A 25,681-nucleotide genomic window follows, 5' to 3' on the forward strand; every position below is an offset into this window, starting at 1 on the left:
CTGTTTGCTGATGGCGACTGTTCCGTCAGTAGTCGGACAAAGGCGTCTACGTCAAACGATGGTGCATATTTTTGCGGTCGTATACTTTGCTGTGCAAAATAAGATTGGTAGCTCGATGTAGCCAGGTGCACTTCAGTGTACATGGTAAGCGACGTATATGCTTTGTGGACCGGGCAGCCGCTAGGTTTTGTGGTCGCTAGCCCTCCAGATCCCCGCAGGCGATGCAGACCCCTGATCGATGGAAGCTGGCATAATGCCCGCCACAGTCAGACGATCTGTGTGTTAATATGCCGTGTCCACGTCATGGCCAGCTTGCTCAGGGACTGTTGGTACTTGCTGGGACGAGCCTCTCTTTCCGCCGGGCCGCGCTCCTGATCTTTGAAGTCGAATGAACCTCGCAAGTATGGAATGAGTCATGCGGGGACTGGGAAATGATGTCTGTCTGTCCTATCCCGTACCATTGCGGCGCTATTATAAACTACGATACATTGGGGGCCCTTGCAAAGTACTCCGTGTTTTACCTGTGTTATCAAAGACGAAATGAGCGAGGATAAGTTCGTCGTCACCTCTAGGTTCCAATAAATACACATGTTCATTTTTCGTTTCTTGTGTAGGGCAAAAGGGGCTGTAGGGAGAGGTAGAGGGGTATTGGATAGGGATAGGTCTCATGAAGTACGTCCACCCCCTACACTGACCATTAAAATAAGTATACTTTACGACGCCCGAGCAGTTTTCGTTTTGTGCCTGTGTTCGTGATCTTATAAAATCCTTTTTCCGGAGCTACACAGAGAAAGACACCACCCGCCGCATGGAATTTTAAAGGCGATAGTCTTGCTTAGGTGAAAGTTTTGGCCTGTCGCTCTGCCTGTCTATTCAGCGACCAGGCCCAAGGTTAACAGAATTCTTGATCGAGAAGTTTATATAGTCAAAAGTTTTCCAAACTACTAAACCTGGTAGGCTGCTTTACAGATGTAATCATTGTTCAGCAAAAAAAAAAAATCAGGTAAATTTGAATCAAAACAAATACATAAGTGATACTAGCACTGCTATTGTAATTAAAAATGGTCTTGGTCGTAATTTTTTGTGATAGCCGACTCGAAAATGTGTTAAAAAACTGGCGGAGCTCGCACTAAGTCGCGCAAGGCTTGAACCATAGCGGAGCTGCAGGATTACTTTCTACGATAGCACTGAAGGACACACCACCACCCATTTGCACGTTTGAAATTGTTTAGTTTCATGTTCCGTCGTCGCTTTGCACCGTGCTAGTAGTAGTCATCGTCATAAGCACCGATATCGTCGTGTTCCTCATGGCACGCATTGCAAGTGCCGTAGCGCTTGACGATAGCTGTGGCGCAGCGGCGTCGCGTACATGCACGACGCATGCGCGGCGTTCGAGTCGCGTCGAGGTATTGTAGGGCGCTATGTCGGGCGAGAGGAAGGAGCCTCAGGCAGGACGACCGTTCGTCGCAAGGCAAAACCACATTCTATTTTGTCAGCACCAGTGCGACCCCCGTGTCCTCGTGCGCTCGCGCGGCCACGCAGCCTGTGTCCATGTCCATCGGGCTGCTGCGCGAGGAGCGGCGCTCGATCCAGCGATGTCGCTGGAGCTGCCGCTACAGTACCATAGAGCAGGTGATGAGCCAGGCGTGGCGTTTTTCGTTGCTAGGCAATGCGAGGCGCTCTTCGGTGTTTTCCTCAGTTTTATTTTTTAGATGCGACTGCATCTCATTCACTCGCCTTATCCCTCCATACGGCGTTGTCCGCACCCCTCCCCCTACACTATAAAAAAAAATAGTTAGCGGCGCCCGGTTTCGATCCCACGACCCTGTGAGCGGAACGCGAGGTACATGGTGCTCTTCCCACTGCGCCACAAAACCGAGACAGAATCAAATGCTACGAACGCGCCTTATATCCTTGACTCATTCAAACTACGTCAAAAAGCTACGGATACAACGCATGATGGGGCAATGATTAACACTTGCAATAAAAGAAGCTCCCACTTACAGCAACAATGATGGAGTAAAGGTCGTTGCGACAGCGAAGCCCCAAGCATACCACTTAGAGAGATTGACCAATATTGGCCAATAAAACATAATAATAATCATAATACATAATAATCATACGCGTTCCCGACACGTTTCACGCGATTTCAGAATCAATCCAACGGAAACACCAAGTGAACCCCACGATGCGTCGCATCTCAACAGGGTTCCCATCGCGGGGAGGTGGGCGCAATTTTTTTTTAAGGCCAGTGCGCGAGCCGGGACGCTCGGCAGACCCCGCGAGGCATGCGCTCACGAGCGCTTGGCACTTTCTTGGTAATTTTAACGCGTTACGTGCCACCCATTACGACCAGCTACAACAGCTTCGCTGTGAAAAACAAAAATTACGCCCACCTCCCCTCGCGGGAACCCTGGTGTGATGCGACGCTGAGGGGGGTTCAAGCGCAAGCGGAGAGCAACCGTCGACCGAAAGGCCGCCGGAGAGCGGCACACCGGTTATATGCGCAGCGCGCCCGTAGGAGAGGAGACCGCGGAAGAGAGAGTACTGCACTTGCGCCAGCGCCAGTGTGTCTGCCGCGGCTAGGACGCAACACAATCCAATCCAATCCAAGCCAAGCGAAGCCAAGCCAATCCATTCGAATCCAATCCAATGCCCCTCGTGAGAGAGGGGCATCGGAGAGGAGAGGGGTGAGCGGCGGAGAGCGCAGCTCGCCCGACGAGGAGAATGGGGGAGGGGCGGACGACAACAACGCTGACGACGCTGCGTGTACCAGGCGAGTGAATGAGATGCAGTCGCATCTAATATTTTAGTTAAAAAATACAGAAATAGCTCGCGCTCAAGCCTGCAGCTCATGGCTCGATCATCAAGCCAAACCGTAACACAGGGAATAAGCATATTGCAAGAATTGTATTGTATTCAGCAAACCTTTATTACGTATATGATGGGAAGACAGAGGCCCGACTGGAAAAACAGCGTGAAAGGACGACGGGGGGGGGGGGGGGGAGCGATGAAAGGCAAACAAGGCAGTTATGTGGTTATGTGGCAGGGGCTGAAGAACACTATCGTCTTTCAACGACATTTGAAGCGAGGCGGGCCGATTCGCAGTCAGTTTTTTTAGAGGAAGCCGTGTGTCAGTGAGAGGGTAGAAGGAACATAAGCTTGACACTGGTTCTTTCCTTTTGTACAAAATATTTCTATGTTACAATAGAACTCGCAAAGTGTAGTGGAATGCTTGAGATTGGCAAAACCTTAGTTGATATATTCTTAAGTATCTTGATCAAGTGTTCCTGGATGGCGTATATTTGAACGAAGGTTTTGCACAGTTTCAGCATCCGATTCATCCCAGGTTATTTTAATTCGTCCTTCATTCGGCGTTTTTATTGGTGACATTTTGACCACGTATGCTTCGAGTGCCTCGTATTCGATTGGTCCTGTGGTGGTCGTAGGGAAAAGATAATGCGACAACAATCAAAACACGCACGCAAAAAAAAAGAACTAGGGTGAAAAAAGAGCTATACATACCGACGTCGCTGACGTTCGTTGATTTGAAAATTTTAAATCCGTCACCGCCATTCGTGAGATAATTGACGGCAACGATGCTGTAATTTCTGTCGCAGTCAAGTCGCTCATAGTGTGGCACACTACAGTTGGCACACAGCACTCTCAAATTAGCGACACGTGCTCCATTAGGACGCGTCAAATCGTATTGAACCCGAAAACCTGCGGAAAAAATACACAAGCTGTCAAAACAAATAGCTGGGCGAGTTGGTTTAAGCTCATGTTCGCTAGGCACGAAAAGACACAGACCAAAGGACGGAGGTAAACAGAGATATCCTCCGTCCTTTCTTCTGCGTCTTTTTTCGTCTAGTGAACATGTATAAGCCTTAATGCATAGTTTCAGCAAAAGGCACTCAGCGATGAGCGACTGAAGTCTGGCCGGATAATCTGAGAGGTTGACAGCGTAAATCAAAATAATAAATATAGACGTGTTTGTTTAACGTACATGAGCCATACAGTTATCACATGAAGTTAGCCCGATATAAGATCGGGTTTTCACTCGAAAGCTTTGGAGCTAAATATCTGTTAATATTTCCTGTGGATTGACGAACGGTATCTAGTCACTACTACAGGACCAAGAAGTCTTTCCCAGGCTTTCTAGGTTTCTGTACAATTATACCGCAATGTCAAGCTAAATCCAATAAGAATTATCAGAGGAGCCTTATTTGTATTTCTTATACTTTGCGTAACCTATTGACTAGGAGGAGACGACTGAAAGCCAGTCATTCGTCTTTACGTGCATTGAAAATTGAAGATAAATTATTCAAATCGAGAAAATATTGAAGCTGCGCCCATACATCCGGATTTCAATCCCTGTGGAGGTTGAGGGTATTAGTTTCGTAAACGTATGACCTTAAATTTAAAGAAATAAATTATTGACTCGCTAATAATTCACAGAAAAATTTATTCACTGTGCTATACTGTTTACAGCGGGCGCTCAGTGCAGGTTGCAAGCGAACAGGAAACGAAAACCGGAACCTAACCTGTCTTTGACGGAACAGAACCCGAAACGTTTTTTTTTTTTTTTTTTTTTTTTTTTGCCGCACCCAAACGATACGGTTCTGCCATGCGCTGCTGAACCTATTGCTTGCTTTTTTCTTCCTCCCGCGAATTTTTACTCTCCCGATCAACATCACTGAACGGGGGAAGGAGTGTGCGCCATTACTGAAAACATGTTGCCGCTGACCGAAAGCTGCAGCGCAAAGGAAATATCACACTCAATACAGCCCGCAGGCAAAATGTACTCCACTGGCCACAGCGCCACAAGCCTCCCGCCTTACGCATCAGCGAGGGCGTCTACTCTAAAAGAGCCTAGTTGTTACGTTTACTAATACGTTTAATAATTTAAGAGAAGCAGCGCAAATAGAAACTGCAAATTCTTAAGAAGTGTGTTTACACGGAGAAAGCTAAAAAAAGACCGTGCGTGCGGCTTTCGATTAATCGATATGAAGATGAAACGAAATAATTTCTGTTCTTCTGCGCTGCATTACACATCCTAAATAACAAAAAACGAAAGCTTCTTTTCGCTTTAGCATGCCCTTCCTTTGCATCACGTTTGAAATAACTAGATGTGTCATCACTCATCATAGTGGGATCAGTGAGCCCAGTGTGGTATGGTGTGACCGTATGAATAATGTTTTTCCCTACGAATAGGACGGATATGTGCACATTTTTTAAGAAAGCAAAAGGATGGTTAGAGACAGCACAGAAAACTATGAGCTCATGGCGCATACGTCTTTCTCGCTTTGCACGAAACTATGTCCTCCGTCTATTCAGGCACTACGTAATTCATGTTTGAAGATAAAGCAGAGAAAGGCACGGTAATTTTGTAGCTGAACGCCTTATCCGCTGAGCCGGTATGGCAGGGGATGGTTCATTGCATTTTTATGGAAATAATTTGAGCTGACGAGGGCTGTTCTACTGAACATGAAAATAAATTTCATTTCGATATGATTAATTCATGGGCCGTTTTGTAGTAAGCCACTGCTGCGACCTAATGTGTGGATCGTTTACGTACCCATTCTAACTTCAGTATTCTTGGAACATCCTTGGTATTGCCCATTGTTGCGAATGTTCGCCTCTCGGCCCGCACTCATGTTCTCTCCTCCGCAGCGTTTTTGTTCCTGCTATTACTTTCTCAGTCCTTCTAAATATGCTAACATTACATTTGTCACGTGGATTATGATGGTGCAAGACATAAATCATGCATGTAACGGCATTACCTGAGACGTGAAGAAATCTCCCTTGCCTTGACTGATTGTTCGTTGTGTAGTTGGTAACAGCATGCTCAAACACCTGCAGCAGCTGACTTCCGCTGAGTGTAACTACCACCAGGGAATTTCCGTACGGTAACGTCGTGACCACATCCCCCCAAGTGATATTAGCTGAAAGAAAGCAAACACGAAGGCTTGTGACATTCTGCCGTAGTTTGTCGCATAGTCAGGCAAAGAACGCTTTCAGTAGCCATGACAGCGAGAAAAAACGGCGCAGACGACTAGACGAACGTTATGCGAAGAAAGACAAACTTCACTTGAGCGAACTTAAAGGGACCTGACGAAAACATTTGTTAAAGTTGTGGGCTTGCTCCCTACGGCATGCCAAAAATGGAGGCATATCGCGGTTCTGTGAAAGAACTCATTACTTGCATCTCTGAAGCGGAATCTTCCAGATGCGCTAGCACGGCCGCTCGATAGAACAATCCGTTTCCGGAACTACGGATTCTGACTGTCTCTGAGTCCGAAACCATAGAGTCTCCCCACCTGCCTCCACGTTCCACCACCCCACACCACCCACCCGCGCACCTGGTGCCATCTCTCGGATGACAGCGACCCCACGTCCTTGAGGGCCAGTGGAACATTCGGCGGCTGCGGAGAGTACGGAGAGACAGCTCGCGGCGAGGGGGTGCCAAAGCGCTATCCGCAAAGTGAAAGTTCACTCAACTGAAATAGGTATGTCGCAGCTGGTTACCACAAGCTAAAGGAACCATCGGACGTTCGAATGATATTCCAATCTAATAATTTGTCATTCTACTCATTTGCAAGCGGAAATTCACTATTTAGCACCTTTTGTAGAACGCAGTTATCTTTTGCTGCACCTCTTAACGTAGGCCTGCAGTGGTCATGAATGAAATCACTGTATCCAAGCTTTCATGAACTATGAGCCGACTCAAAACATGCAGTTTTTCATCTAGAGAAAGGCGCTTTCGTTTGGTACCCATGAATAACCACCACGGGAATGCCATTTCTTTGTGGTTGTAATGGTTGTAGGGCTAAAGCTGTAGCTGTGGCTATAGCTATGACTTCTACTGGCTACAAGATTATCTAGGTAGCTAATCCAGTTAAAAGTTAAAAATGGGACCCCTTATTGGTCGTGCGGTAATGAAACGTGGTTCCCGAGGGGAAATGTCCTACAAAAAGTGCGTGTTGTACTTTCTGAAGTCATCAATGGGACCTGGGAGACGTAGGATGGTGCCAATATGTTCTTGGAGCTGAAACGCGCACTGTGCTGACTTTCGTTAAACTGAAGGGCTTTTGCATTGGGCTCAACAGCAGTACAGCAGGCGATTTGAAAAAAGGTCGTGCAACTGAATAGTTAGTTTATGTGACGTTAGTTTAAGTTGTATTATACTATATTATTGATCGGCCTGTGTTGCAGTTTTTGCCTTCACCGCCATAAACTATCAAAACTACCATCAATGACAATTGTAATAATCCCTAACACCCTAATAGTTCCCCGGGCTTCTACCCCGCTACCTGCCCCGAACCTTAAGGGGCCTTGGTTTGGCTTGGAGCTAATACGCCTTGCATTGTCATAAAATGCAGAAGTTTTTATCTTACCACACTCAATCGTTATAATAAGGTAAATCCAGGTGATTGGCCGAAGGGACTTCACAAAATCAAGAGATACAAAATTAGAAAAAATCTCTTTGTAACAGCAAACTGAGATAATCAAAAACATGTCCCTGATACATCGCCCACATAAACAAATATCAAAATAAAAAATCACCCAAAATGCAAACCAACACACGAATTCAAAAAAATGGAGAAAACGAAACAAACCGGTACTACTCCTTGCTTGTGCATAAAAATGCCCTACTGACAGAGTTAGGGTATTTAATTACTATAATGGTGCAAATGGACATCAAAATGAACTAACGTATTTCGCTGTAAACATTTGCGATGGAGACAAGCGGTGTAAGATTGCTTACGTATTAGTAGACAATTCTTTAAATTTCCGGAGATTTTTATGATAGTGGCCCGCGACACGAAGTGCCGATACCTTCCTTGTAACAGTTTCAAAGCTGTAAATGGAAATACAACAAAGTGAACGCAGACTTACAAAAGCTACGCAAGGCAGTCCTGATGCTTCCAGCGTTAACGATTGCCCCGCTCAGATGAGACCAGGCGGGGGGCTCAGTTGTCTCCTTATTGAGGTAGTAATCGTAGTAGGCGTCCGCAACAAGGTTGCCCATGTTGCACTCCTGCAGCCGGCAGAAGTCGGACGCGTGCTCCATCAGCACCTTGGTTCTGCCTATTACTCGTGCCATAAGTTCCGTAATATTCTCCTTGAAAGGCTTCAAAATATCTGTCATGTTCTGGTCTGAAACAACAAAAAACGTATTAACGCTTCATGAATTGTCGAACTCGTCTGGAAGCTAATGGAGCAAATATTACTTTTAATATGTGTTTGCATCCAATTTCTCTTTGTATGAAAGATTCTAGACCATGCAGAACTCCACTTCTTACGTGCTCATTTGCGTCTGGCGATTTTGTAGATCAAGAAAGGTATGAGTTGTTGTTTTCTATAAATAAAATTATCGTGCGTCTGCCCCAGTCTGAACTGACCGATCTGGAGAGTAACAATGAACACCTAACGTTTACGAGTTGTTGGAACAAAACTCAAAAATAAAACTTACTATTTCTGCTCTTACCTTCAAGATTGAAAATTATTCAGGCAAAGATTAAGCACAAACTGTCATTATCAGAGCCACCATACGGGGTATAACCGTACTTGAATGTCTGAAGGTCGTGGCCGGCTAAGCATTTCGAAATATCAACCGCTACCTCGCAATACTCCCTCTCATTGCGCCACGAAACGAGGTGACAGCGTGTGCAGGGAGGGTTCCCCACAAATGTCAGCGTGTTAGGTTCGGCATCACGGCTATGTTTACTGAGACGCAAATTTGACAGAAGTTTGAAAACGCGGCCGGTACCATATTTCTAGAAGTCTCTTGAAACCATTAACGCACGACGACAGCACAGAATAGGGTATGATTTTATGTTTTTCCATGACTGGCAGGAACTGTGTAAAATCCGGCGGCGTGGCATCTGCGACTAGAGGCTTCTCTGCTCGATTATGCTTGCATGGATTTGATCGCACCACACGTGTGTATTCGATAGTGATCACTCGAGTTTTACAAACACAGCCTTAAAGTACACTTTTGAAGTAAAAGCCGCGTTGTTTCTGCGTGAGCAAAAACGGCCGTCCACAAAACAAAAAGTAAAGCGGTGCTGGTTGCAATGAAACGACTGTTCTGTAACCAACGTATCACGAGTTTCAGACATCTGAGCGATCACCGCGTATTTCTTCGACTAGCTTGAATCCACTTTAAGGAACAAACGGAGGAAAGCAGATCCGCCACCTCCACATAAGAGCATGCACAATAATTAGGAAACGCGGGTAGACTTCAAATTGCCCTGTATCTAACTAAGGAGCTTGCTTCGGGAGTTCACAGACACTGGCAAGAAATTTAAAGTTGTCTAAATCAAAATTTAAAGAGGTGCATTCGTTTCGTGACCCACTTACGCGCGTTTTACTTGCATTGCACAAACGCAGTCCAGCTTTCGCTATCGACATCCGCGCCCAACGATTAAGAGAATTGCACGAATTTTAAAGAAGATATTCTTTCTTGGGCTACTAAAATGAAGATATTTTGGTTTGTCCGTATGTCTTTCTATCTGTCTGTGACTCGATTCCACCACCCAGCCAAAGTAAAATACGCAATAGTCTTACATACCCACAGCCAAATCTAAACGTCTAAGCCCATGTTGATATGCATACTTGTCAGCATTGTTTAACAAGAACAAGATATGACGCAGATATAAGCAGAATATCAATACATGAGTGATATTTGCAGTGTTTCTTTATTTAAAAATTTACAGATGATTTATTTTCGCGATAGCAAATGAAATACTACCTCAACTGCAAAAAAAATTCCCCGCATTTCCCCGAGGGGAAGAATGTGAAAGTGCGAATGCACGAGTTGAATTTGCGCGGTTCGGTAATGTTCGCGAAAGAGAGATCACACACACACACACACACAACTACAAACAAAGAAAGATGCATTTATTCACAGACACCTATTTGTGTTGTCGTTGTACTTGATTGCTAGAGCGGATCTCAGCTTTGAAATTTCGTGTCAGTACTCCTTTAAGCGGGTGCATTAGCCCTTCTCACGCCCGATTCCTGGCCAATCCCCCACTTGGGTATGTGTCATGTCAGCGGCCAGGCAGCGCACGCCCATCTCCCCCCGTTGCCAAGGAAGACGAGGAGATTCCTGGCCAATCCCCCACGTGGGTATGTGCCATGTCAGCGGCCAGGCAGCGCGCGCCCATCTCCCCCCGTTGCCAAGGAAGACGAGGAGCGCGCGCACCCGCAGCTGTTGCTATGCGGACGGCGGCGGACGCTTCAGGCTCGCTTAAGAAGTGCATTCGCACTTAAAAACCGTCGCCTACTGTTGCCCGCGCTATATGGCGGCATTCAAAAAATGAAACGACAACCGCAACAAAAGGTTCCACCAGATAGGTTCCACGTTCCGCTTGGAACGCTCGTGGAGTGGGGCGACGAGGTTCTATAAACGTTGTAGTATAGGGGGCCTCTATTCACGCGCGTCTCTGTCGTACGGCAGCGCTGGCATCGAGGCACCCGATTCGGAGCAGTGGAACGGGGTAAGTTTAAATTGACTTGAGCAAACGCCTAGCGTGTTATCTTGGGAGGAACAAGATGGGAGAGGAACAGCGTGAGAGGTGAACTGGAAAGAGGAGGGAGGCATTTACTTGCCTGGGGCGCCATTCGACTATTGTCTTTAGTTGTTATTTGCAACGAAAGGAGAAGATACGCGGCCCTTTTTTCTGTTTTTCTTGTGTGATTTATCTCTTGTGCCTAATCTTTCAGTCGGAGACCACTGCAAACACGGAACCAGTTGTATTGATGATTTAAACTTGCTGCAGTATTCTGTACTGCAGAGAAGGCTGAACAGCGAAAGTTATAGCCACACTGGCTATGCACGTGTTGAACGGGTGACCTGGTGAAAATACGGAGCCTAGCTAAATACCTGTCCGTGGTTCTAATTTTGACGATTCTTGTTTCCAAACGCCAAGGTTTTTTTTGCGCTTAGTAAAATTCAAGGATATTACAGCAGGGCTAGCTAATTCACGTGAAGCCGTCATTAAACTAAGTGTATGACTGCATTGGCTTCGCACCTCTGAAGTCTTCGGGATTATTACGCAAGAAATATAGTACCCGTTCAAAGCAGATAGTTATCTTGGGCGTTACGACCAAGCCCAGCAATACGTCTACTGTGAAAGCGGAGCTGTCTAGCAGACAGTCAAAACAGCGTTTATTTTTCATTGTACTGCGTTTGGGTGGCTTTTATTCTCCATGAAAGATTTCCCAGCCACTCTTTTTTTGCCCGTCTCAAAAACTGCCGCATTCGCACATTGCCATAGTAATGCAAAATACGGCCTTACTCTCATCCTTCCGGTCTCTGCATTGTGGCGCAATTCTTGCGGACGCACAATAAACGCGTGACGTCACTAACGACAATAGACGCTAGTAAGAGAACTGCGATTGAGAACATTTGCGAGCGGTGGACTTGGCAATTTTTTAAGTGCAGAACACTTTGGGGGCTCGCATTGTCGTCGTTGCTCGTTCGCTGGACCCAAGTAGAGCCACATGGCGCTCCGTCATCGCAGCATAACCCAGAGGCTTTGAAAGCCAAGCGGTTTATATAGTTGTAAGCGTTAGAAATTCGTGAAACGCTGGCACTTGTCGTCATACATCTCCCCGTTTTTTAGCGCATAAAAAACTGTAGGGACTTTGAGGCAAAATAAACGTAATTAACAGGCAGCGCCCGCGTTCATTTACTTGGGAACGCTCGTTGGGCTGGTTTTCACGATAGTAAGCGAAAAATTCCCCGCATTTCCCCGAGGGGAAGAATGTGAAAGTGCGAATGCACGAGTTGAATTGGCGCGGTTCGGTAATGTTCGCAAAAGAGAGATCACACACACACACACACAACTACAAAGAAAGAAAGATGCATTTATTCACAGACACCTATTTGTGTTGTCGTTGTACTTGATTGCTAGAGCGGATCTCAGCTTTGAAATTTCGTGTCAGTACTCCTTTAAGCAGGTGCATTAGCCTTTCTCACGCCCGATTCTTGGCCAATCCCTCACGTGGGTATGTGCCATGTCAGCGGCCAGGCTGCGCGAGCCCATCTCCACGTGCGCGGACATCGCCGGTGGACGCAGGTTCAGGGTCGCTTAAGAAGTGCATTGCACTTAAAAAATTGGCCGCGTATCTGCTTCTTTCGTTGCAAATTTCGTCAAAAGACGATAGTATTTGTAGACATTTGACCAGGAAATGCCCCCCTTTGCTTTCCCGCTTACCTTTCATGCTCTTCCTGTACCGACGCGCTCGTCCCAAGATAAACACACTAAAGGTTTGCGCAAGGGGATTTCAATTCACCGCGTTCCACTGCTACAGGCCGGGTTCCTCGATGCCAGCGCTGCAATAATGCGGAGACGCACGGGAATGGAGGCGGCCGACTACAAGGTTTATAGAACCGCGTGGCCGTGATCCACGTGCGTTCCAAGCAGAATGTGAAACCTAGCTAGTGGAACCTTTCCTTGCTGTTGCCGCGTAATTTTTCATATGCCGCCAGGAGGCGGCGGTTTTCTTCAGTAGTTGTAGAATATAATTTTTTATCGGAAAACCAAGCACCCATGATTTTTTTTAATAAAGGAACACTATAAATATCCCTTGTGTACTAATTTCCTGTCTTATATTTGCGTAATGTCTTGTTATTGTTCAACAAAATTGACAAGTATGAACATATAAACCAGGCTTAGACGATTACATTTGGCTGTGAGTATATAAGACTATCGCGCAGTGAGCATGTTACTTTGGCCGGGTGGCTGAATCGAGTTACAGACAGACAGACAGACATACAGACAGACCAAATTTTCTGAGTTTAGGTAGCCCAAGAAAGACTATCGTCTTTAAAAAAGTGGCAGTGCAATGCCGGCACGTGCGGGAGGAAAAGCAAACACAAAAATAACAGAACTCCTGCTGGCGCAGTTTCAGGCAGGGGGCGCGCGAGCACTGCGAAGGCTGGAAATTTGAAATGCTTTGGGTGGTAGCAGTGAGCGGATAACGGCGGTACAGCCCATTATGGCGAATCACAGCTCTGCACTTCCGACAGCTTTCACCGTGGAACGGCTCTAAGTTTTTACTCCTTGGCAATGGCATAGGCGTACCTGCGGGGATGACAAGGTGGGCGCTGGCCCGCATTGCCATCTAGGTGTGAGAGATAGGGGGGGCGCTTTTGAAAGTCCTGTCGATCGGCAGCACACTGAAAAATCTAAGAACTGAAGCCAAGCTTTCTTTCATCATAGCAGTCACGTAATTACTGATTTTTATTTCGCGACCTTCGATTCGGCCGCGAAGACTTTCCTTCTTGACTTACCACGAGGCGTGGTATGTTCTATGTGGAGCCAGCGGCCTGCGCGCCGCTTTAAACGCCTACATTGCGTAGGAGGCTGCCGCTGAGCAGAGGGGCGGGGTGAGGGGGAGAAAGGGGTTCGAAGCGACTCATATATTCGGCAACTCCTGCCCACCAGACCCCTGACGAAAAACCTATGCAGGATTTTAAAGCAATATTAGACGCATTAATAAATGAAGTGCCAAGGAGGCTTGTACAGGGCGGCTTTGACACGCTGGTCAGACACGAAGAGATACTAAACACTTCAGCAGGAAGAAGTGCGCCATTATGCGCGAATTTGAAACAGCAACTAAGTGTTCATGCCTCAGATTTTGTCCGCGATCTGCTTCATGCACAGCTTCTGATGCTGCCATCTATTTCAGGAGAACTTAACCATGCAACGTGCCGTCCTAGCCAGACGAGTTAGCGTGGAATCCTCAGTTGAACGTGACCTTATGGATCAAGTTGTCGGAATTGTCATCCTGATACTGATGATGCTCCAGCGTCTTCCGCCACGTGGGAAATGTCTATTAGTGGTATTTGGCGCCTGAAGACAAACCTACGAATCACAACATCCGAGTATAGGTTAACCAACTTTCTTCTTCTGCATGTTCGTCAGGAGAGAACTGCTGCACGGGATTTGAACCAAGTCATGAAGGAGTTCATGTCTATGAAGATGAAAGAAAACATTCGTGACCATTGAAATTCTGAACATCTAAAGAACGAGAATTCCGGATAAGCCAAGTGGGAACAAAAAGCCTAATAATGGTCGCAACGCGCCCTGAGTAAGATACTGCTGTGGACTTGTTTCGTTCGCGTACCATAGTAAGCGACGAATAAACGACCTTACACCCTAAGCTGCGTTGTTGTGATTCTTCATAGAACAGGAAACAAAACTTGTTGGCTTATCGTCAATGAATGGGATTGAGAGGGCTGGTCTAATTACCCACATACAAGAGAGAAAAGGCAATATACGGCATGACGACATGTGTGGTAAAGCGACTGGGTAATTCGGCGGCTCCAGAAATCATATGCTCTTTCCGTAAAGAGGAGGATGGCTCCTCGACCTATTGTCCGTAAAGAAAAAACAACTTGGCTACGTTGCAATCACGGGTGAGGTGACAAGTCTGCATAAAGCAGTTTAATTTGCCGTCCTTAAGGGCTCACACTGTGTGAATAAAGTCGTGGTCTGCACCCGCATTTTAGAATGCCCGCACTACACACACACGCGCGCGCGCTCGCATACATAGGCACGCACACACACAAGCATTGTAACCGCTAACTCAACACCAAACTACTAACGTCTCATTTGGTACCGCACGAACGGTGAACAGAGGCAGGGAAAGAACGGAGCACCTCTAACAGCCCAGCACGGCGGTTGCGGCGTTCGCTTAATAGACGGCGCTGTATACAGTAGGTATTCAAGAATGTCGCCAAGTGGATGTTTGCAGAAAACCGCGCGGCCAAATAAAAAATGTAACGAGTCATTTTTCACCGATAGGGGTAATAAAGGCTTAGTGGGTACCTGTTTCTCCCATTTTTGGAGTTTTGTTTCAAATTCGTTGAATTTTATAATGTCACACGGAGTGCGTTTGGTAAAGGTGACAAAGCCACAGAATGCTTCGCGCTTCGCGGTCATGTTTTGACAACGTAAAATGCAAGAAATAAAGAAAACTCTGTAATCGAGGTTGCATGCTTACCTTCAGTCACATTAGAATTCAATAATACTGGATTTCCTCCATAGCCAATCACCACACCATTTTCATCAAACGCTACATGTAATACCCCAAGAAATTTGCCGAACCAGAAGTCCTGTACAATGACGCCGACGTTGCCGTTCGTTCTGTGCACGACCGTGGGGTAGAGGCCATCAGGCTTGTTCTCTTTAGGATAGTCAGTTCCTGCCGCAGAAAGGTTGATTATTATTACAAAAAAAAACGCGGAAAAATTTTGTCATGTCTCAAATAATGTTAAATCGTCTTACCATTGTACAAAAAGGTATTCGTATGTCCACCGACCAGAACATCAATTTCTGGAACTGCCTCCATGATATCTTTCTCACGTTCAAACCCACTGTGCGTGATCGCAATAATTATGTTCACGCCTTTACCTTTAAGTTTTTTCACTTCGATTTTAAAGCTGTCTATTTCCTCGTAAAACTCTACATAGGGTCCTGAAAAACAATTGAGTAAATCAGTGAGCGACGCGATGGAATCACTTTGAACGTGGTTATTTTACGTTGATAAAAGTTCCAAACCGGTTTACACACACATATAACCAGAAGATATATTCCACATTGATCGACCTGACGATTCTACTTGTTTACACGTACGAGGAGGACGATACCAAGGTAGACATTTCAAGAAAAAATGTCTGAAGAAATTCAGAGAATTGTCTACTAATTCGTAGCATTCTTAAAGCGCTTGTCTAGCGCGTGAGGTCTTTACAACGAGATATGGCTATGAGTAGTAAAAGACATTGGATTCCTTTATTGTTTTCAACTTTTATTTTGTTTGTTTTTGCCAAATATGTAAATATATTCCATTAATAAGAAATTGCCTTTACTTCTCTTATTAAATTTTTTACCGAAGATCAAGGCGTAGCGCCGGGTTGTCCCGTTTTTTCTATTTTTATTCGTATTTTACACTTTCTTTAGAGCACTTTTTTTTCAATCTTTGGTTTGGGGCGGAGGTGTATAACAAATATATTTTTGTTTTTTTAGATCATTTTTGTGAGTTTTATTTTTCTAGCATTGTTATTTTTTGGTTTTTCAAAATTTTGTTAGACCAATTATCTCCATTTACGCTGTAATTTTCTGGTTTTTGAAAACTCTGTTCGACTAATTTTCTCTATTTACGGTATTAGTGAAACCATCAAAGGTGGTACGTACGCCAAGTATGCATTTTGGTGGAAATGCAGGCGTTATACTGTTTGCTCATTTTCAGAATTCTTTATTCGTATTGCGAACGTTTTTTGGGGCAGACTTTTCTAGTTTATTCTGCGGTTTTTGGCGGAGGTGTAGAAGGTGCACATTTTTGATATTTTGATTCGTGATTTTGGAAGATCATTTTTGTGACAATTTTATTTTTCTACTTTTTCTTATTTTTTGGTTTTCCAAAGTTTCGCCACACTAAATGTCTCCAATTCCGTCATTATAACTATTAAAGGTGCTGTTTTTCTCCAATCTGCATTTTTATGGAAATGAAAAGCGTTATACGGTTCTGGCTGTGTGGTTGTGGGGGTACTCGACAAAGAATTCTAGGCATTAAAGTGCCATTGCGAACTGGGGAGAACTTCCTTTTCTCCCCGACGGCGTGCAATCTAAATATATGACGATAAAGTTTGGCCTGTAGTCGCTTTCAGTAAGCTTATTAGCATCGCAAGCGAAGGGCTCACATGAATGCGACTTATTCGCACTTCGTTGTTTCATGGTGAGGTGTTCGGAAGCCTTAGGATGAAGCTGAGAGTCTCGCGCGAACCACACTTGCCGCAAGAGAATGTCACAAGGAATCACACAAGTTCGAAGACCACGGAGCCAAAAAGAAACTTTTTAGCTTCAGCATGGTTAACTTATTCACAATAAAATCACAGGGCTCGATAGGCTTCGCTAAGGTCCGTTTGAGTACGCGTCGTAGGCAAAGGGTGCAAACAGGAGTAGAATATTATGCCAAAGGCTTAGAATGTTGTTAGTGCTTTGTAGCTACGAAGCGTGTAGGGCGGGGCTTGGGAGTAAAAGTAAAGTCGTTGTGAAAGCGTCTCTTCTCCTGGAGCCACATGTGCTCTTCCATGGGATGACTGCGCTTCTCTCGATGTCAGTGAGATGCCATGCTATGAAAATAAGCTTTAAACAACGATTTCGTGATCTAGAGAATATTAGTGTAGATAAGCGATATGGCTGAACAATAATTCAGCGGTTTGCAGCAACAAATGCACTTCATTGGTCGTAGACGAAACATCAGTTACAGCTTATTGCTTGAGAGCTCCCAGGGAATCACGTGTGTTAATAGCCCGACTTTTCCAGGCCCATTTATCTAGTACAGTCAAACCTCGGTACAACGAACACCACATTAACGAACTTTTCAGATTAACGAGCGTTTAAGAAATCCCACGCCGACTGCTTATAGTTTTAATGTAAAATTATTTCACTACAACGTACTTCAGAATAGCGAACGTTTCAAAATAACGATCGTTTTATTTAGTTCCGTGCCATGTTAACAACACCTCAGTACTACGAACTCATATTTTCAAGGCCGGAGACTCTTAGAAGTCCGTTAAACAATCGCGGCAACCGGGGCAGTGTGCTAGTAGACGACACGGCAAAGCGCAGCGAAGAAGAGGACGTATTGCAACTTGCTCCGCGGAATGCGGCAGCCGATGCAAGAGGGAGAAAAAAGGTGAGGAGAAGAGAAAAAATGAAGCATGGGTAGCCTTCTCCGTCCCGAAAGCCGCGGCCGCGCTATTCGCGCTCACCCCACCTTTTTCTACGTTCCGCCGCTGCTCACGTGGCTTGCTGGATCTTCACGGACACCAGCGGAGCTGACAACAGAGGACATTGCCCAGACCGTGAGCGTTCAGGATGAAGAAGTGAAGATGACAGTGAGGATGGCATGAACAACGATGCCTTTGAGGGTGCCGCAGCAGCACTCGAAGACTACGACGAGCACGCGACGACTGTGGATGTGGTGGACAGCATACAAAAACTCCGCACATGTCTGGGGAAAAACCGCACGGCCACTGATTCACTCCCCAGGAATGTGTAAGAGTTTGAGTCCTTCGTGCTAGGAAGTTTGTGCTACTCGCGCTAGATGAAAATCGCCAACCACTTTAAATGAACGTGCATTGTTTCATGATCACTAGTGCATTTTTTTTTGTGAAAAATGACTCCAAGGATGCACTGCTGTACACGTAGGTCGTTTTAGGCATTGAAATACTATTTGTTTTCTTACATTATGCGATTTTCACTATTACGACCTTTCAGAATAACGAGCAATTTTCCAAGGTCCCCTGAAGTTCGTTATATCGAGATTTAACTGTAGTTATGACTCGGTCAGTTGATGATCGATCCCCTGTTCTTACTAATTTTATTTTTGCTATTATAGCACGCCATCCGGAGAAATTGATGTCTACTAGTAAAGCAATTCAGGTTGCTCTAAGAGCCCTAACTTTCATTGTATGCAGAGCGATAAATATTTTGCCACCTCAACTTTCTGATAGCTTACTTTTAGTATTTGCGTTACTATTTCTTACTGTATTCGCACAATTTTTATCACTAGTGTTGAAAGTTTCGCTAAGGTAATAGTGTTACAAAACGAACTACCCACCTGGACTTGAAGTATATTTCGTTGCTGGAATTACAGCACCGAGGATTCCAATGTCTGTTCCATTAATGGTTGTCGTTGCCGATTTGACAAGGTCGTATTCCTTGAGGTCCTCGTCCATCGAGAAATTTGTGTTAGTACCGACGACAGTTACGTTTGATTCGTTCATTTTCTTGAGAAATGGAGCCAAATTTTTGGGGCCATCGTCGAATTCATGGTTCCCAAGGCACTGAAATAAGCAGAAAGTAATTTATTAGTTTTTGTGTTTTGTGTGGTCGCTAGTTAATTTAGCAAATATTGATAAAATCAAGCAGCCCCTGATGTTCATAACTGATATAAAAGGGTGAAGCTTAACAATTTCGGGCTACCTGGGATATAAAACACGCTGCTGACGGGTACACAAAGACTCACAACACAGCGAATCATTAACCACAAGTACTCCTGCTAGCAGCGTCTTTAGTTTTGTTGAGACCCCCACATATTCGGTGACTGAAGGAGCGGCTTCTGTGTTTTGTGCGCATTCTGCGTATGCTCGGTGGAAATTCGTGGGGCTGCCCTGTATCCTCCCTTTTTTGCCTATATAAAGCCCTTTTTGTCGGCCTCCTGCGTTACAGCCTGCCGGCCCTACATCAGCTATCGCCTACAAGCCTGAAGGTCATAGACTCAGTGCTGGAAAAAGCAATGCGCACCTGCCTGGGTCCGCCTAAATGCACATCGACGGTTGGAACTCTGTGCGAAGCTCGGTGCTTTTCCGCCACAGTGCTACAACGCCAAGAGGTCCTTCGAACGTTTTTGCGCCATTTGACTCGATGTCACACGCATCCTTTGGCAGACATCTCAGCACAGTATGTTAGACACCTGCTTCCAGCGAATTTTCAAAGCCCTCAAAAGTCGATAGTAGCACCGTGGATACTGGCGCCATGGAAAATCCCCGGAATCAGCAAAAAGACCGCCATGCCCGCGGCCGCGCTCAAGTTCTCGACACTCGAGTATATCTACAGTACCTACAAAGGCTACACACATGTTTATGCGGATGGCTCGGTTCGCCCGGGCTCATACGCCATCGGCGTGTGGATCCCAGCTGCCCGGTGCACTATCCAAAGAAAACTTAGCCACGAAACATCCTCGACTGCTACCGAACTGGCAGCTGTAAAAGCTGCTCTTCACTACATCAGCGGACATCATGCCCTGCAATGAGTAATATTCCTCGACTCTCGCAGCGCCTTACAAGCCCTCCGAAATCTTCACAACAACCACAGTCAGCTTGTATGTGCAATTGGCGAAATTCCCACAATGGCAGTGCGCGAGGGTCATGACATCTATCTTCAGTGGCTGCCTGGTTACTCGGGCATACAAGGCAATATTAGATCTGATGCAGCCGCCAGCGCAGGCCACTTTATGGGCAGTACGACCCAGCTTCCTTTCTCCCGAGAGGACAGCAACGCCCTTATCCTCGAAAATGGATGGACTGCACAAATGTCGGAGTGCTAGGACCCTCACCGCAGGTATCTACCACTGCAGGCTATTGACCCGCACTGCAAGTTCCGCTTTCCACGCGGCATCAACAAGCGGTGTGAAGGAGTGTTGCACCGACTACGCCTGAATGTAGCATTTACTCGGAGTTTTAAGTTCAATATAGGTTGGGACGATTCTCCTCTGTGCCGGACATGCGCTGTGCGTGAGACTGTCGATAATTTGCTGTGTGTCTGCCCTCGATTCGCTGCTGCGCGGAAAACTGCAGCGATTTCCCTCTCTCGTGTACGCCATGGAGGCAGTCTGGAACTTCGTCATTTTCTTGGTTCCTGGGCCAATACTGTTGACAGTACCTTAGGTACAAAAGTTCTACTCCAGTTCCTACGAGACACTGAACTAGACAAATTTCTCTATATAGCAGACAGAGCAAGTGTGTCGTGATATGTACTCTTTCGCACTGTGGCGTTCATCTCTTTACTTTGCTTGTGTTGGTGTCACTGGCGTTCATCTATTTATTTTTCTTCGGTTGTGTTACTCTTTTTTTTCGCGTCGTTTACTTTTCATTTTGTTTCAGTGTTTACATTAACGATTCTCTTTTCAATTGTATTTTTATGTCCGGACTCTGCTGGCAGATTTCTCTTGCTTTTACTTTCCTTTTTTTTTCAACGCTTCTTGTTTGTCTTCTTCCTGCTGTAACGCTAATGTCTAATATTCACCACTCATCAACGTAGTCACCCACCATCTGGTGTAGCAAGCCTTGTCCCTAGCAGGGCTGACCTCACCAGTTTACATTAATCAGCCTTCTCTATCTCTCTCCTCAATCTCAACTCAGCAACACGTACGCGTGACGGAACAACTCTGGCGCATTGCAGGCAGGAAAGGCAGCCTTACTAGAGAATGTAGTTTTCCTTGACATGAAAGTCCTCACACTTCGCACTCAAACGGGCGTTATTCTGCATGTTGTCATCATGATCATTATTTATGTTGACATCAGGATGAAGGCCGATCCCATTGACTTCCAACAGCTACTGTGCTGTGCTCTCCGAATATATTTTTTCACGCGTATTGTACTAACTGTTAAGGACTGCATATGTGCACTTATTAGAAATTAGTAGAGTACATGCCAAAAGTTGAATTGTTGTTAATACTGGAAGCGTTGCCGCATCTGCAAACCATTGCAGCTGCTTCGGTGAGCCTAGGGTCTAAAACACTCATTGGGCCTTCAGCGTGCCGCTTACGCGATTGTTACTGAGGAGGGCCTTTGATGAGCAGCTTATGCTGAAATGGTGCATTTAACTTGATTGAATGTGGGCTTTTGGCACAACAACTGTGCCTGTAAGGACACGCCTTGCACAAGAGTTATAAAGCAGTCGCTTACAGCTAAGCTGTTACGGTAACCTTCACCTGTTACTTTTGTTAAGCATTTGAGCTGTGTCAGTTAGCCATCGAACATTTCTTTCATAGTTTGGCCTTCATAAGGCCAAACTATGAAAGAACCTCACTTCACCCGCTCACCTCACCCGCGGAAAGAACCTCACCCGCTTATCCCTCCTGTAAAATAAATTACGCCCACCTCCCCTCGCGGGAACCCTGATGTGATGCAACGCATCTCATGGGGGGTTCCATTGGCGTTTTCCATCGTATTGATTACGCTTATAGCAGGGATTCTCACACGAAGGGGAGGTGGGCAGACGACCGTCGATTGAGGCTGCCGGGGCGCGGCATGCCGCTTTATATTCACAGCGCCCGAAGGAGAGGAGAGCGCGGAGAGAGAGAGAGAGAGTACTGCACATGCGCAGCGCGCGCAGCGCCGCCCACCGGCGCCTAGCAACGGAGTGAGAGCGCGCTGCGCCAACCCGCAGCTGTTTGGGAGAGAGTGTTCGCTATCGGAGAGAGGAGAGGAGGAGAGGCGCAGCTACGCGGACAACGCCGGACAGACGCAGGAAGGACCGAGGGGCGAGCATGAGATGCGTTGCATTTAAAAGCGGCTGAAGTGACTGCCAGTAAGTTCCCACCGTGCTCGATCCACCCATACCCAATCGCAGGATTCGGCCAGTGTCAAAGACATCTGCCATCAGAAGTTGAATAAATAGGGCTCTTCATGAAGCAGTTCCTGGTGAATTCATCTACATGGAGATTACTGATCACAGGTGATGTGTTAACCGGCCGTTATAGACCCTATGCGAAATTGCTTGGTGATCTAGCAACACTGATGTAAACGAGACCGTCGGCCATATTGGTACGGGCGCCGATCGGGAAGTCTCGTATTGTTTACTGTGGAAGAGTAGGTGACGGTAACGCGGTATGGCTCAAACTGGACGGTGTTTTCCGGCTCTCGACCGCGGATTGTGGACGAAGGACTTGCCTGCGCTGCCGACTGTGTCTGAAGACTCATACCACTCGGGGTGTCGCGCCAAAGACCCATCCGAGCGGCAGCGGAGCAGGGCATGCCGCGGCGCATTGCTCGCCTTCATCGGTGCGGACAAACACGTGCGACTCGCAGTAAGTAAATCCTTCTTTGTTTTTACTTGACGCGAGTTAACCGGTATGAGCATTTGCAGAGCACTTTGTTCGTCGTTGTTTACCACGCAAATGCGTAGCGGCGACCCTGTTCAAGTAACCCTGAAAGAGGAGAGCGACAATCGCCAGACCGTACCGCTAGTGGGTGGATTAGGATTTTCAAATGCTGTACATGGAATTTACGGGATGATTTTTGGCGAAGATGTTTACGGAAAGGTTGCGGCCGTTTTCCGTAACGGTCGTCCGCCCGCGCGTTTGCCGCAAAGCAATCGTGCTTTGCGGCGAAGTCAACTACAGAAGCGCACATACGCCTTGAATTTTCTGTTTTTGTGTGTGTTCATTATTTATTGCGCATGTTCTGCGCAAAAATTTGTTTGTGTGTCTTTCTTCTCCTTTTTTGGCGGTCGGGTGGTTGTGTTTGTTTCTAAAGCGCATGTTTTTGGTGTGCACGAATAGATAATACAGTAAAACCTCGTTAGCTCGAACTCACTGAACTAGAAGATTTTTTTTAATTCGATGGGCCATCGGTATAGCCCGAATGTTTACCTGCTCATCTCGAAAGATTCTGGAAGTGAGTTCCAGATAATCATATTATTGCTTGCTTAAGTTATGACGAACACGATTATGCGGGTACTGGTATCATTACCCACGCTGAGGTTTATAAATGTTAAACTTCCTTCTCTTGAAAAATGAATTAACAAAGCATGCAGAGATACTTGCACACTCGAACTTGACAAACAATTTTGACATCATTGCCGTTTGAGGTGTAGATTATTGCCCTTGCAACAGTGTTAAGCAAGACACAAAATCTGGTCATTTTGAGTCTGTTCCTTGCGGCCACTTCTTTCTGCTCTGTCCCTTTACTATAAACTGTAGCGGACTAGTCCTGTTCTTCCCTGAGTGTTATTTACTCATACTCTCTCTGTTCTTGCAGGTTGGGCCTCATCCATGTGCTCAGCAGCTGCTTTCGCTCCCAGAAGAAAAGTGGCCGGCCCTATGTTGTGTGCCTCACCTTTGAGACGGACAGTGGGGCGATTGGGGAGGCATCGTGCGAGTGCCCGGCGCGGGTTGCAGTGGAGAATGGAGTCACATCCTGGCTGCTGTGCACCTACTCGCCCTCTTGCAAGCCGAAGGTTTTAAGAGACGCCACCGGAGCTTGCGTGCACTGAGCTGCCACAACAGTGGGGACGTCCGAGACAGCAGGGCATCAAGCCAGCGAGTATCCAAAACATTGACTGGAGAAGCCCGCGATAAAATGGCCCATCCCTTCCCTTGCCAATGCGTCTGTTCGATGCACGTCGAGTACAGGAGCAATGCGAGCAGCAACAAAGTGCCGTGCTGGGAGAAAACTTGGTAGCCTTGGGAATGAGTTTTTAAGTGCGAATGCATTTCTTAAGCGACCCTGAACCTGCGTCCACCGGCGATGTCCGCATAGCATACCCACGTGGGGATTGGCCAGGAATCTCCTCGTCTTCCTTGGCAACGGGGGGATATGGGCGCGCGCTGCCTGGCCGCTGACATGGCACATACCCACGTGGGGGATTGGCCAGGAATCGGGCGTGAGAAGGGCTAATGCACCCGCTTAAAGGAGTACTGACACGAAATTTCAAAACTGAGATCCGCTCTAGCAATCAAGTACAACGACAACACAAATAGGTGTCTGTGAATAAATGCATCTTTCTTTCTTTGTAGTTGTGTGTGTGTGTGTGATCTCTCTTTCGCGAACATTACCGAACCGCGCAAATTCAACTCATGCATTCGCACTTTCACATTCTTCCCCTCGGGGAAATGCGGGGAATTTTTTGCCCCAGTTGTGTTGGCCTCCCGCTCCTCCTCCTCCTCCCCCCCCCCCCCCCCCCCCCCCCCCCGCAGTGACAGAAACAAGCTGGCATGGCACCTGAAGGGTCACCTATGAGCTACCAGCAAGCATTCATGCCACATTTCGCCGTGGTCATCTCGCAAACACGCAGAGGCTGGGCAGCGTCATGTTTACTAGACCGCGACATGCAGGGGTGCGCGAATGCTTCTTTTTGTTCCATTTATATCCACAGTTATATCCACAAAAACGCAAAAGCACTCAAGCTGATGCGCGGTGGCCGGATGCAACTGTGGCCGTTTTCTTTTTTCTTTTTGAATAAAACTTGAAAATTGTCTGAGCTACCTACATCAATGGCCACTATCATTACGTCGGAGGCATGCATGCAGCATGTGTCAAACTACAGGAGTGAGTGTGTATTTTAGCCGCAAAATATTCGACAGTAAATACATCGTTGCTGGAATGACAATGGGCACCAAGTTAACTTGACGTAACAACAAACCTTTCAGCCCGGCAAGTCGGGAACCAAGTGCAAAAGCTCGAATTTTCCACCGTTAGATCATAAAACAATGCTCGCCACTTCTGCAACGACACGCGGCTAAATGCAACGTAAAGAAACCAACAACACACTCCCATACCGTGCGCGCCCGCCACAGAGGAAATTTTCAACCGCGCCGTGACGGCGTAGTGCGGCAAGAAAAGTTTGTTTACAGCCCTAGGTAAGATAAAAGCTCGTGTAGGGGCTAAGCGGTACCATTTAACAATGAAACGAAGCGGGCGCAGAGCCACAGGGACGAGTAAAGAAACAGCCTAATTTTGGCAACGTGTGGTACTGTTTTCCCGGTCGAGCGCCGCTGTCAGTCGCGTGAATAGGCGGCGCACGCTCAGGCTTCATTTAGAATACAAAGGCTGGACAAGAGAACTCCAACACAGCTGTATTTTTCATACGGACAGCGACTACGGAACACCGCGCTTAGCGAACCAACGACAAATATTCGCTCCAAGCGCACCGCGCCTGCGGCGTGTCACGAAGGTTGCTCGCGCCGGCACAGTTCGCGTCACAAAGTTCGTTCAAAAGCGTGGAACTTCACGTACCTTTTCTCCATTTGAACCGCTATTTCCGCATTGCGTGCTCTGCGGCACGAAGCAACGCTCCGGCATTGTAGTCCATCACCAAGAGCGGTCAATGCCCGCCTTCTATGTTTTGCTAATTGGTTTCGGTTTCAAACG

The 25,681-nt window shown here is 46.5% G+C and overlaps 1 protein-coding gene across 2 annotated transcripts in view; it reads right to left on the bottom strand.

Moving 5' to 3' along the window:
- Positions 1-3,015: 3,015 nt before the first annotated feature.
- Positions 3,016-25,681, bottom strand: part of LOC144170056 (5'-nucleotidase-like) — a 49,163-nt gene continuing 26,497 nt past the window's right edge. For both annotated transcript variants that reach the window (XM_077699576.1, XM_077699577.1), the window contains 7 exons: positions 18,646-18,871; positions 15,309-15,497; positions 15,025-15,225; positions 7,900-8,160; positions 5,784-5,945; positions 3,526-3,723; positions 3,016-3,434 (listed from right to left, as the gene is read on the bottom strand). In XM_077699576.1, the coding sequence (XP_077555702.1) occupies positions 3,268-3,434; positions 3,526-3,723; positions 5,784-5,945; positions 7,900-8,160; positions 15,025-15,225; positions 15,309-15,497; positions 18,646-18,871 (1,404 nt within the window). In that variant the 3' untranslated portion in view covers positions 3,016-3,267. The remainder of the gene's footprint in view (positions 3,435-3,525; positions 3,724-5,783; positions 5,946-7,899; positions 8,161-15,024; positions 15,226-15,308; positions 15,498-18,645; positions 18,872-25,681) is intronic.

This window comes from Haemaphysalis longicornis, unplaced genomic scaffold (genome assembly GCF_048455015.1).
Source record: "Haemaphysalis longicornis isolate Haplotype H1 unplaced genomic scaffold, Haemaphysalis longicornis Haplotype H1 scaffold_2, whole genome shotgun sequence".
Taxonomy (NCBI): domain Eukaryota; kingdom Metazoa; phylum Arthropoda; class Arachnida; order Ixodida; family Ixodidae; genus Haemaphysalis; species Haemaphysalis longicornis.